The following is a 12,041-nucleotide window of genomic DNA, read 5'->3' as shown; positions in this document are numbered from 1 at the left end:
TGACAGACAATGGTACTTTTCTGATGTTGAAAGTGAAGACCGCCTGATGATAGAGGTCATAAATAAAAGCATTGTGACCCGTTTCGTCTCAGTGTACGTGCTCACTACGCGTCGCTTGGAATTAAACCGGACTGTTCTGCAAACGGTCCAGTTCCAGACTGGGTTCAGACTGACTGAAGGAAAGCTCAGTTTGGCCGGGGGAGTAAAAATCAAACACCACACTGATCACATTTCAAGTGTCCATATTCTGCAATGTATAATGACATCCCAACATCAATTTATGTTTTGCTGACACTCTCATTTAAATCTGATTATCGCACAGAGTCCAATTTACAACGTTCCCTCGTGTGCTCTGATAGTTCCCCCATCCCACGTGTCTTTCCTGATTCAGGAAGTATGGGCCAAGCACAAAACCATTGTTTGGATTTAATGTATAAAAAAAAAAAAAAAAAAAGGTGAGTAGCTTCCGGACTGTCCTCGAAATTCCACGTGAAAAGTCACAGAAGTGGTTAAAGCAGCTTAAATTAGGGGAAGAAGACAGCAGCGGGGGATCAGAGGGTCATGTGTTTCTCTGGCGCCTGCTTGTGAGCAAGGTACAGGAACAGGATGCTGGACAGGGCGCTGACCAGGAAGATGACGTCGAACCAGCGGTGGTAGAAGTTGAACTGCAGCTCTCCCAGCACCTCCGTCACGATGGAGCGGTACTCCAGAGGCATGCTCATACGCATCAGCAGCACCGACGACACAAAGTACATCCCCTGATAGATAGACAGAGAAGAGACAGACAGGGAAACCCAGTCATTTAACCATCCATCCTGTGAGCTCCACACTGCGTTATATAAACCTGCCATTAACCAAACACACTCACCATGATTTGAGCAAGGACGAGCACAATGACGTTGGAGGACTTGCTGCTGGATATGGCATAGAAAAACTAGAAACAAAGGAAGACAAAGTGGGAGGCAGTCAGTTAAAACAAAAAACCCATCCGTTACCACTGGCAAGGGATCTCAATGGTTTGTGACAGCAAAACACGAGCAACTTAAAGATTCTGTTGATGTAAGGTGTTTTACATGTAGTGTAAGGCTTCAGGTAAGGATTATTTTAACACCAGAATGACCGGGATTTCACTCCTACCTACAACGACCAGCGGTGGTCAAAATGACGGCTGGTTTTTAAACTCTGTAGTCTGTCAAGCTAAATACCCAATTGAGATATTAATTCATTGCATATGTTAGTATGTCTGTGAGGAAACGACTGACACCAAAATTAACATTTTAACAACTTTAATACTATTTTTCAAACCATTTAAAATGGCCGCTGTTAAACGCCTGTAAATACTGCAACGCCTCGGTGGTAGTCATGGTGCGTCTGTAACGGCGTCTGTAACCAGACATGTTGGCAATAATCAAAAATCAAGTTTAGACTATTTCTCTGCACTGGAGGACGCCAGTGTGTTTCTAGGACAGAGCAACGAACTTCACGAAGGAAATGATGCGACCAACACACGTCATAACTAGTGACATGATGTACACGATCACACGCACATTACGAGCCATCTTTTTGACGGCTCATGGTTGTTTTAGGTAGATCTTATCGTAACTTTTTTTTGGGCAATTGATCTAAAACTCGTTTTAATGCAATATATATGCAATTTTCAGGAGCATTTGGGGAGCGGCAGGTCTGTACCTTTTTTTCCCCACAAAGCTATTAAACTTTGAAAATCCAAAACCATCAAAATGACCGCCTTGGTCGTTCTAGTGTTACAGAGCCTGTTGATGTAAGGTGTTTTACATGAAGTGTAAGGCTTCAAGTAAGGATTATTATTATTTTTTTGTGGATTTTCCCCCTTTTCCTCCCCAGTTGTATCTGGCCAATTACCCCACTCTTCTGAGCCGTCCCGGTCGCTGTTCCACCCCCTCTGCTGGACTGGGGAGGGTTGCAGACTACCACATGCCTCCTCTGATACATGTGGAGTTGCCAGCTGCTTCTTTTCACCTGACAGTGAGGAGTTTCTCCAGGGGGAGGTAGCGTGTGGGAGGATCATGCTACCCCCCCCCCGAACAGGCGCCCCAACCGACCAGAGGAGGCACTAGTGCAGCGACCAGGACACATACCCACATCCGGCTTCCCACCCGCAGACACGGCCAATTGTGTCTGTAGGGACGCCCAACCAAGCCAGAGGTAACACGGGGATTCGAACCGGCGATCCCCGTGTTGGTAGGCAATGGAATAGACTGCTATGCTACCCGGATGCCCCAAGTAAGGATTACTTTAATCACAGATTAATCTGCTGTATTTTTTGATTAGTCATTTAGTCTATAAAATGTAAAAAAAAAAAAAAAGACAAATAACACCCATCACAAGTCATCAGAGCCAAAGTGATGTCTTAAAACGGTTTACGTAATCTGACCAGCAGCCAAAAAAAAAAAAAAACCCTACAGTACTCATTTTATAATAATACAAATCTGAGAAATGCAAATATATTTCAAACTGTGACCAGAAAATGTTTGGTATTTTTACTTGATAAATGACGGCCAAAATTCAAATTGGTTAATTTCATGACCAACGGATTGATCTGCAACTTGTTTCACCACCAGTGAAGCGACCTGCTGTGTGAGGCTGAGCATGACTTACCTTAGTGAGGGTGATGAGCAGGCCTCGGATGGAGGTTACAATAATTATTCCAACCAGGATGAAGGAGATATGTTGAGACCAAAACTTCACCTGACAGGCGGGGAGGACAGGAGCAGGTAACCGAGTAATCAAGAAAGAATGAGGACGGAGGGGACTGAGGAGGGGAACTTCATGGCATTGAACATTACAATGGCATTAATCACAATAATTTGAATCCTTATTAGTAATGCGGGGTTTATATTTGAACAAAAGAAAAAATAAATGTGACACAATCCATAAACTGTTATTGCAATGGGGGAAAAAAATTGTTCCACAATCTGTGAGAGGATATGAGAGAAATTAAAAAGCAATCATGGCGGATTTATAACAAGAAGAGCAGGGAGAGGTGTTAACTGGCGGGGTAATAATAATTTCACAGGTGACACGTCATGTGACAGGTGCCTGTATGTGTGTGTGTGTGTGTGTGTGTGTGTAAGAGAGCATGTGCAGGAAAAACGGTGGTATGTAGGAGAGAGTGAAAGAACGAGTGTGAGAGAAAAACTGAAAGTGTGGGTGAGTGAGCTGGTGACAGAATGAGTGAGTAAGTGAAAATGCAAGCGAGATCTTACATCAAACTGGATGCCTAAATAGTTCACGGTAATCTCAATACCCCTCGTCACCGGATCAGTCTTTCCAACTCGGTCAAACACAATGTTTATGGTGGCCTAGGTTGTACGAACAGAAAAAAATAACAAAATTAATCCTCATTTTAAGTGCAAATACAACATTTACATTATAAAGTCAAAACATGAATAAGAACTAAAGAAACAAACTGCGTGTGTGTGTGTGTCACTAATCCAAGCTGTGCATATGTAGACTATAATCATTCATCTGTGGTTTTAGTGCTGTGCAGCAATAAAGCAACAGCAATGCATCTGCAGTAGATATGCAGCTGGGGGTGCTTTGGTTCCAACATAGATTTGTTTAGTTTGATCATTTTCTGCAGAATTGAAAAGGTATTTAAAGAAGTAAAGACTCCTATCCCCATATTTCAGTTTACCGAGTGACCATGTTAACTGGTGAGTTTAGTTACTGCTGCTGCTACTGAAAACACAAACAGAACATGTAGTGTCCTCCTAAAAGCCTGTAATTTTACCTTGAATGACTTTAAATACACACTCATCTGTGTGTATTATCTACGCTAATCATTTAAGTTCAATTGTGCTCAGCAAGACTCATTCACCTCTTGTAATGTTTCTTATAATGTGGGAAACAAACCGCAGCTGGCAGTGCAGCTGTACTTTTTATTTTACATTTTCCTCCCCAATTATACCTGTCCAATTACCCTACTCTTCCGAGCCGCCCTGATCTCTGCGCCTCCCCCTCTGCCGATCCGGGGAGGGCTGCAGACTACCACATGCCTCCTCCAATATATGTGGAGTCGCCAGCCGCTACTTTTAACGCATGGGAGGATCACGCTATTCCCCCCAGTTCCCCCTCCCCCCCGAACAGGCGCCCCGACCGACCAGAGGAGGCGCTAGTGCAGCGACCAGGACACATACCCACATCCAGCTTACCACCCGCAGACACGGCCAATTGTGTCTGTAGGGACGCCCGACCAAGCCGGAAGTAACACGGGGATTCGAACCGCCGACCCCCGTGTTGGTAGGCAACGAAATAGACCGCTACGCCACCCGGATGCCCCAGTGCAGCTGTATTTTATATCGTTATCCTAAACAGGAAAGTGACCCCATATTCAACCAGTTAACCTGTAATGTTATAATGTCAAATTCGTCAATTAAACGCAAGCTGCTCTGCTAATCTGTTTTCCCCACATGGAAATGAACTTCAAGAAATGTGAATGCTTCTTGCTGGCGACACCATTTAATTTACATAATGCAGGCCCAAAAGGACCAGGTTAATATATGCTTAGATTTTTCAACAGCTGCCGTCACCACGACAACCACAGACACACTCTGCTGAAAGTCACCAGTTAAAACAACATTATGCAACTTTTTGACCTTAAAATAACAGTTTCAAAATCATTTGGATGGTACATTGACTTCGCCATCCTAGGAAAAACAAAATCTCTTGCAGGAGATCGTACCCGCTTAATCCAAGTTACATAGTGTAAGACAGGCATTTGGGGCATGGAGTGAAAATGAAAGAGGGCAGAGGTGAAACTACCATATATGCAGGTAATGCAGCTGCACGGGGCCCGCAGCAGTTTGGGGTCCCCACACACTGACCCCTTTATCTCGCCACTATTATATCAAAGATCTCGAGCGCGGAGTCTATGGTATATGCTACGTTCAAAAATGTGCAACGTGTGCCGCTCATGGACATGCGTACTACTGCGTAGCTAAATCCACACAGAAGAGTCAGAGTTAGTGAAGCGTTAAGACTTCGCAAAGCGAAAAGTCTGCAGAGTGAGCCTATAATGTAAGTAGAAGTTATTTATTACACTAATACACACTTGTGTTTTGTTTATAAGGCCCATGTGCAGATATGAATAATGTTGTCAATGTGCAGGTATGCCGTCACTAATTGTGTTTTCATCTGTGTCAAGGTGCACTGTCACCAATTATGTTTTCATTCTGTTACGGTGCTCCGACATCAGATTTTGCCATCTAGGCTAGTCTATTTGCCTTGCTATTATGACTCCTCTTCCACAGCATGGCGGTCTCCTGGTAGTCATTTCATTTGGGCGTTAATTGTGCGGTGCATTTTGCCATTGCTGGTCATTTTAAAGCTGCATGTGTTTACTTCTTTCACTCGCTACTGACATGACGTCATGTTACGTCTGATTGCGATGGGCAGGCCGGGGCCCGCTTTGACCAACTTGCATTGGGGCCTGGCGCCGACTTGTTACGCCTGTGAAAGAGGGACCATTCTCCCTATTACAAGTCAGTGTACCATCAAAATGATTTTGAAGCCGTTATTTTGAGGCTAAAAAAAGTTGCACAATGTTGCTTTAACACGGTCACCAGTTAAGTTGCACAATGTTGCTTTAACATGGTCACCAGTTAAACCGAAATACCTGCAAGAAAGCAATCGTGTTGTTACTGCAGTCAAACACTCCAGCTCAGACAGGTTTGCTGGGAGTTAAGTCCAATCAGATTGCAGCTCATTTATAAACTCCCTCTCAGCGCAAATTGAGGACTCTGCTATTTCATCTACCCCCTGGTTGGTACCGCCTACGTTAGTTAACCCTTTACTAGTTGTACTTGAGACCTTTTTGATGAGAACTGATCGTTGTTATTGGGTGAAAAAAACATATCTCCACAATTAATCGAGTACTCGACTACTTTTTGGGAGTAGTTCACCACTACTAAAATGGAGCAGTCATGATGCCCTAGTGTGTGTGTGTGTGTGTGTTGTAGAAACAATAGGATCAATGCCTGAATATAGCGCTCACCATGAAGATTTTCCATACACAGTAAATGGAGAAGAAATAACCCAGGAAGTTAAAGTATTTTCCCTGGAATGTCTTTGAGTACTCAATGCGCTCCTGAAGAAGCGTAGGGTGAGAGGGAAGAAAAAAAAAGAAGATAAATTATTCATCTTATTTAGATACTGAGAGTCCACAGTTGCCAAATGGTATAATGTATGTAGAGAACAGGTGAAAGAACACGTTACCTTGGTGGCCTGCAGGTCGACAGTCTCAAGGAAGAGTTGTCGACTCAGCTCTTCAAGGGCATCGACCTCCTGCTGGATCAGAGAGAGGTCTGGAGGAAAGGAGTTGAGGGGCAAGTTGGAGAGCTACTTTGGACCCTACTGTCCCCATGACCTCAATCAATCATTAATTAAGCTTAGAAGCTAGAGTAAGGATGATCTTTTTTTAACCCTTCTTGCTTGTGAAATGTTTTGTCCATGGCTAGCAACCAATTAAGCAAGTTGCCAGAGTAGAGTAGAGTAGTTTTAGTTTGACGCTTGCAATGCATACAACATGCTTATAGTGATGCATGTTTGTGGTTTTTGAACTAAAGAAAAATCAAATTAATATACTGATGAAAATGAAGACTACACTGATGAAGAATACTGCCATGCAACACACATCCCCTGTTCATGCTAGATAGCATACAAAGGCAATCATGTGCCATGAAGTGTGCAGGTTTACCTTCCAGCCAACTGGGTTCTCCGATTACCACACCAGCGAAAGAGGACAGACTAATCACCTGGTCAGTAATTAGCTGGAAGGAAAACCTACATACTCTTGGCACTCCATGGCACAAAACTGCCTATGTGTCCATCCATTATCCAAAATGCTTATCCTGTTCTCAGGGTGCCAGGGACGCTGGAGCCTATCCCAGCAGTCATTGGGCGGCAGGCAGGGAGACACCCTGGAAGATTATTAATAATAAGATATGATTTTACAAAATATTATTTTCCTGCTGGGACAAGCTAGAATTTAAATTCCACATTTTAAAGTAGCAGAGGATGGTATCTCATCCACTTAACACTCAGACATCCACACGCACACACAAACACACACACGCACAAATACATGCACCTGCTAATCCTCATTAAGAGTTTCTGCAGAAAGGATACTCTCACTGCCTGTTTGAGAAGAGGTGACACTCTTTAGCATGCCCCAGAACCCTGTCTGTTTGTTTTGGTCCTCCCCACGCTGGTACATTTGCCTCCGTGTCATGGCAATTCTACACAAACGGCACAAATAGCACAGTTACACCATGGAAATTACATTGCACACTTGTTTAAAGCAACATTTCCGAAGACCAGCAAACCCATTATCTTACTGAAACCAACGGTGATACTGGTAATTGCACCAGTGTTTGATTGCTCCAAATCCCAGAGATCCATTCAAAATAAGACAGTCACCAGTACGGTTGTGTCAGCACCTCACCCACTGCCAAACTAGATAACAAGACTGAATGTTAAGTTTCATTTATTGATGTTGTACCATCTGTTGTTAAAGTTCCTCTACCACCTTGTCCTGCTGTATCCTTCTCTACTGTATGTTTGGCATATTTGCGTCATTGAACTCAGCGCTACCTGTATTATTCTTCCACATTTGGCTGCAATAATAAGGACATAAAACTTCATTCACTGTATAATTTTTCCAGGGGAAGTCTTACCTGACGGTAATCATTAAATTAGCAATGGCAAAATTGGTCACGATTTGGATATTTTTAAATGGGCTATTTTTTGAATACATCAGCGACTAGGCAGTATCAAAAAGGATATTTGTTTTCCATGTAAACCTTCAGGATTGTAGCTTGAAGTTATTTTATTACAAACAGCCTATTTCTCACCGTTTCTTCTTGCTGACAATCATGTCCATTGTTTGGAGCAGCCTTCTCTCCAGAGCAAGGATGTCACTGTCTGTCACGTTTCTGTAAACATTATAATGCAGCATACTAAGTACTGATGCATTATACAGGTAGGTTGACAAGCAGCTTGATACTGCAGGTGCTATAAGAGAGGGCCCATAGATAAGCTCACCTGAGGAAGTAGGACATGTATGTGTAAGGACAATTGACAGCACCAAAACCAGACAGCAGAGCCATGAGTGTGACGCCGATGACTCCAACTCGACTTATAAGCTGCTCAATGGACAAAATGCCTAGAGAACAAAGACCAACAGAATGAAAACACTAGCACCAGGGTTTTACTTTCCTTTTCTCATCTATTATCAATGCAGGAAGAGTTGACTGAGCATGCATGCCCTTTATCAGCAACACCCAACTTCACATCTACATGGATCCACATATCCACACCTTGGAGCTGACCAGTACAACCACTGAGCTGCTTCACAGCTGTCAAGCAGTTGAGGATAAAATTCTGATTTGTAATGCTATTGCTGCACCCGAAAAGTCAGCAAAGCTGGAGCCATGTCATAGATTAAGTATTCACATATAATGAGAATGTTACACCCATTTCTTTACAATAAAGACATCTATACTATTTGTATTGGCTCCTACTGAGATTATCTTCAAATCATGGCAGGTGGGCAGGGCATGCTAATGTGCCCACTGCCAAGAGGTAGATGTTATGTAGGTTAAAGTGCACACTCACCGTGTTTTGGACTGAGGATGGGGAATGGATCTCCTAACTTCCAAAAGAAGTACATAAAGGTAAACCACACCACGCAGGCAAACAGTAGCTTCTGTCTTTGCACTATACAGAAACAAAGCAAACAGTGTGCTGTGAGATAATGTCTGAAACTACACCTTTTGAACATCAGCTCATCTTTTAATTGCATCATTTGCTTTTGCAAGTTGCATGTATTTTTTCTACCATGCCAAATGTACTATACTCACAAAGACGTATGTTGCTGACAACAAAGTAGCCAATGTAGAAAGGCACCACAAAGATGAGAACCAGAAGTATCACATACAAGTTCAACTTCCAGTGGAAATACCTTGAACTGAAGAAGTGACATAGGGAAGAGAAAAGTTAAATGGCTATTACAGGTCTAACTCTACGTCCTTGCAGAAATAAACAAAAAACCTCAATTATATATCACAGTGGGGGAAAAAAAAGTTCTTACCTACTACTTAAGGCACCCAGAATCTCAAAGATGATAAGCTCAAACATGGTACACGAGAAAGCAAAGGTGACGGAGAAAACTACCTGGACGTGATACTGACGCACCTGTGAACAAACGTGATCGTGCGTCATCAGTCACCAGTAAATGAAGCACAGACGATTATTGGGAGTCAGTGGAACAGCAAAGCCCAGGTTACAATTGATAGGATAAAGAAAAAAATAATAATAATAGAAAAAGATGGTTTACCTCATAATCTTTGAAAAGTTGGCGCATAAAGAAAAGCCATCCAAATCCAAAGAACAACACCTGTGTAGGTTTGAACGGACGATGGGTTTGGGGGAATAAGAAAATGGAGATGAAGAACATCACTGCCATGGTGGTACTGTTGCGCTTTTGCATCTATTACGACATCATATCATAACGGTATACAATTGTAATATTTGTATATAACGCCAACACTTGTAATACGTGAATAAAATAGGTTAATTAATCATTAGCTACCACTTCGTATAAACTAGTCCTGAGGCACACCTCACAGAAACGAAACAACTTTCTGCTTCCTTCGTTGACAGATTGGTGGTTTATTGATGTTAGCTCGAAAAGACATTTCTGATTACTCACTGGAGAAAAACATCCCCCAATTTCTCCTTAAATAAGCACGTTTACCTGTGACGTGAACATGATCACCGAATCCACAAGAAACGACATTATGCCTTCGTTAGCCGCAGACTGTAATCTGTCGAAATCTAACTACAAAATTTCAGGTAAAACTTCAACTCATGCTGACGTGACCGAATGGTGAACCCGGACTTTACAACATTCATAATTAATATAACGACGATTTCATTTTGAAAAGGCTCGGCGTAGAGCTGTCAAGTTACGGCGGGTCGGTGTTACGTCATCAATACAGGTCCGCCAGGCCCGAATCCGGTCGCAGTTGTGTGACGTTCTTTAGGTACGGCGTTTCAGGAAGGACAAAATTCACGTAAAAACGGAAACCCGTTATTGACGTTTCAAGGCGTCGATGCCTTGCTTCCGTCCATCCACCCATTATCCAAACCGCTTATCCTGCTCATGATAAATATAACTCTCAATATCCTGTTGCATTTTGCTCATAGTTACAGTATTCATACTACAGTTGCACGATAAAACACTTTATATTCTCTACTTGAGTAGCAGAATATTTGTTGTCCCTACTTGCGGGGACTTTCTCTGTGACCACAAACGCGTTGCTGTGAATAGTACGGTTTGTTTGTTTTTTTAAACAGCACGGTTGTGTAACTTCCACATTAACCTACTGACATGAACAACGGATTCCAACACTACTCCTTTCTATTCTTCCACCCACAAAATGCATGCTACTTCTAGCACCGGTTTCAAGAAACGATGCAAAGAAAGAATACTTGGTATTTCCACATTTGTTTCAAGATTATTTCAAAGCTCAACATCTTCCATTTTCAAAAGTTTCACACAGTCAGTTAAATAGCACTCCAGAATAACTGTCACCGGCCCAAAGCGACACACCATGAGCATTGTTTTTGTACAAGAAATTTAACTTACTTTATTATTATTCGCTTTACTTGGAAACATATTCTATGACATTTTTGTAAGACAGAAATACGTCGTTTATGGTTTGGATCGATATACGTGTTTCATTGATTGATTGATTGATTGGTTGGTTGATTGAATGATATCGCATATATACATCCGTAAACTTTTACTTAAACATGGTTGCGTCACGTGGTGTCAAATCTCAGACTATGCGCTTCCCAAAAAAAAAATCAGAACGTTCAACGGAGACCATCTCATTGATCATTATTATCAGCAGTACACATTTAGTACGCCAGAGGTCGCTTTGTTCCCGGGAGACGGAGCGCAACATGCGCCGCGCCGCGCTGCACAGTGCCCACTTCACAAAGTGCGTAGCGCACAAGTGAACGCTGACAGATTTTTTTTTTCCCCCCCGTTTTTCTTCAGAATTCGCACAAAACTGATCATTTGGAAGACAGATGGACTGGGAAATGCTCCTCACTCGGACGGCAGTGATGTTCCACCACAAGCGACAATAACTAAACCCTATGGGCGGGATTTTACTGAAATAGGATCCCGAACTAGTTGGCTTCTCGGCGCACGCATCTGCTGAATCTGTCACTATATTACTTACATGCATCAGAGTGTAAAGCAGAGGTGAGTGGATTATTTAAATACCTGTTAGACAGAGGAAAAGAAAGGGGGAAAAAAACAAATTTGTGAGGTTTTCATAATTATTAACAGATGTCATTTATCCTAATTATGACTTGACTTGTTTATTTTATTGGTGCACCATATTCCACTGGATGCTACGGTTTTAGAAGCCAGTATAAAGGAACTGGGAGTAGGATAGGATAACCATGTAGAAATGTGTCGAGAAGTTTTACCTCTAACTTCCAACTTTTAAACGTGTTTCTAATTTGCACATCTTAGTGACTCTGACATTGGGGGCTTTATGGTGTTACTTTTACATTACATTGAACCTCTACACTCCACTGCTTTAAAAATGAACACAAGGTATTACTGATGCTACCTGAAATTTGAAAATGTGTCCGTGCGTGTGCATGCGTGCATGTGTGTGTCCGTGCATGCATATACAGGACATATGTGTGTGCATGTGTGTATGTGTGTGAAAGAGAGGTGTGTGTGTGTGTGTGTGTGTGCACGCATGAGTACGCGCGTGGAGGTGACCACGGCACACCATCTAATAAGGATTTGAGTCGCCCTGATATTCCATGGCCAGACAAAATGAGAATGGGTGTTTCAGATGATTAAAAACCCCAAGGTGTCTGCACTCTCCTATGTAGCGACTTGAGTTGTTAATCTCTGGATATCAGAAAAATGAGGGAGTTGAGGACCGTTTACAAAATGCCTCCCTCGT

The 12,041-nt window shown here is 42.5% G+C and overlaps 1 protein-coding gene across 1 annotated transcript; it reads right to left on the bottom strand.

The window, feature by feature from the left end:
* Nucleotides 1-48: 48 nt before the first annotated feature.
* Nucleotides 49-10,001, bottom strand: si:ch73-390b10.2 (Golgi pH regulator). The gene is made up of 14 exons (XM_056289122.1): nucleotides 9,797-10,001; nucleotides 9,377-9,436; nucleotides 9,131-9,234; nucleotides 8,901-9,007; nucleotides 8,656-8,757; nucleotides 8,083-8,203; nucleotides 7,893-7,973; nucleotides 7,168-7,277; nucleotides 6,256-6,344; nucleotides 6,035-6,127; nucleotides 3,246-3,341; nucleotides 2,638-2,727; nucleotides 869-934; nucleotides 49-758 (listed from the first exon to the last, which is right to left on the bottom strand). The coding sequence occupies exons 1-14, from the start codon at nucleotides 9,836-9,838 to the stop codon at nucleotides 552-554; spliced, it is 1,368 nt and encodes a 455-aa protein (XP_056145097.1). The 5' UTR covers nucleotides 9,839-10,001; the 3' UTR covers nucleotides 49-551.
* Between the last annotated feature and the right edge of the window lie 2,040 nt (nucleotides 10,002-12,041).

Source organism: Lampris incognitus, chromosome 11 (assembly GCF_029633865.1).
Source record: "Lampris incognitus isolate fLamInc1 chromosome 11, fLamInc1.hap2, whole genome shotgun sequence".
NCBI lineage: Eukaryota > Metazoa > Chordata > Actinopteri > Lampriformes > Lampridae > Lampris > Lampris incognitus.
This window is presented reverse-complemented; position numbering and strand designations above follow the sequence as displayed.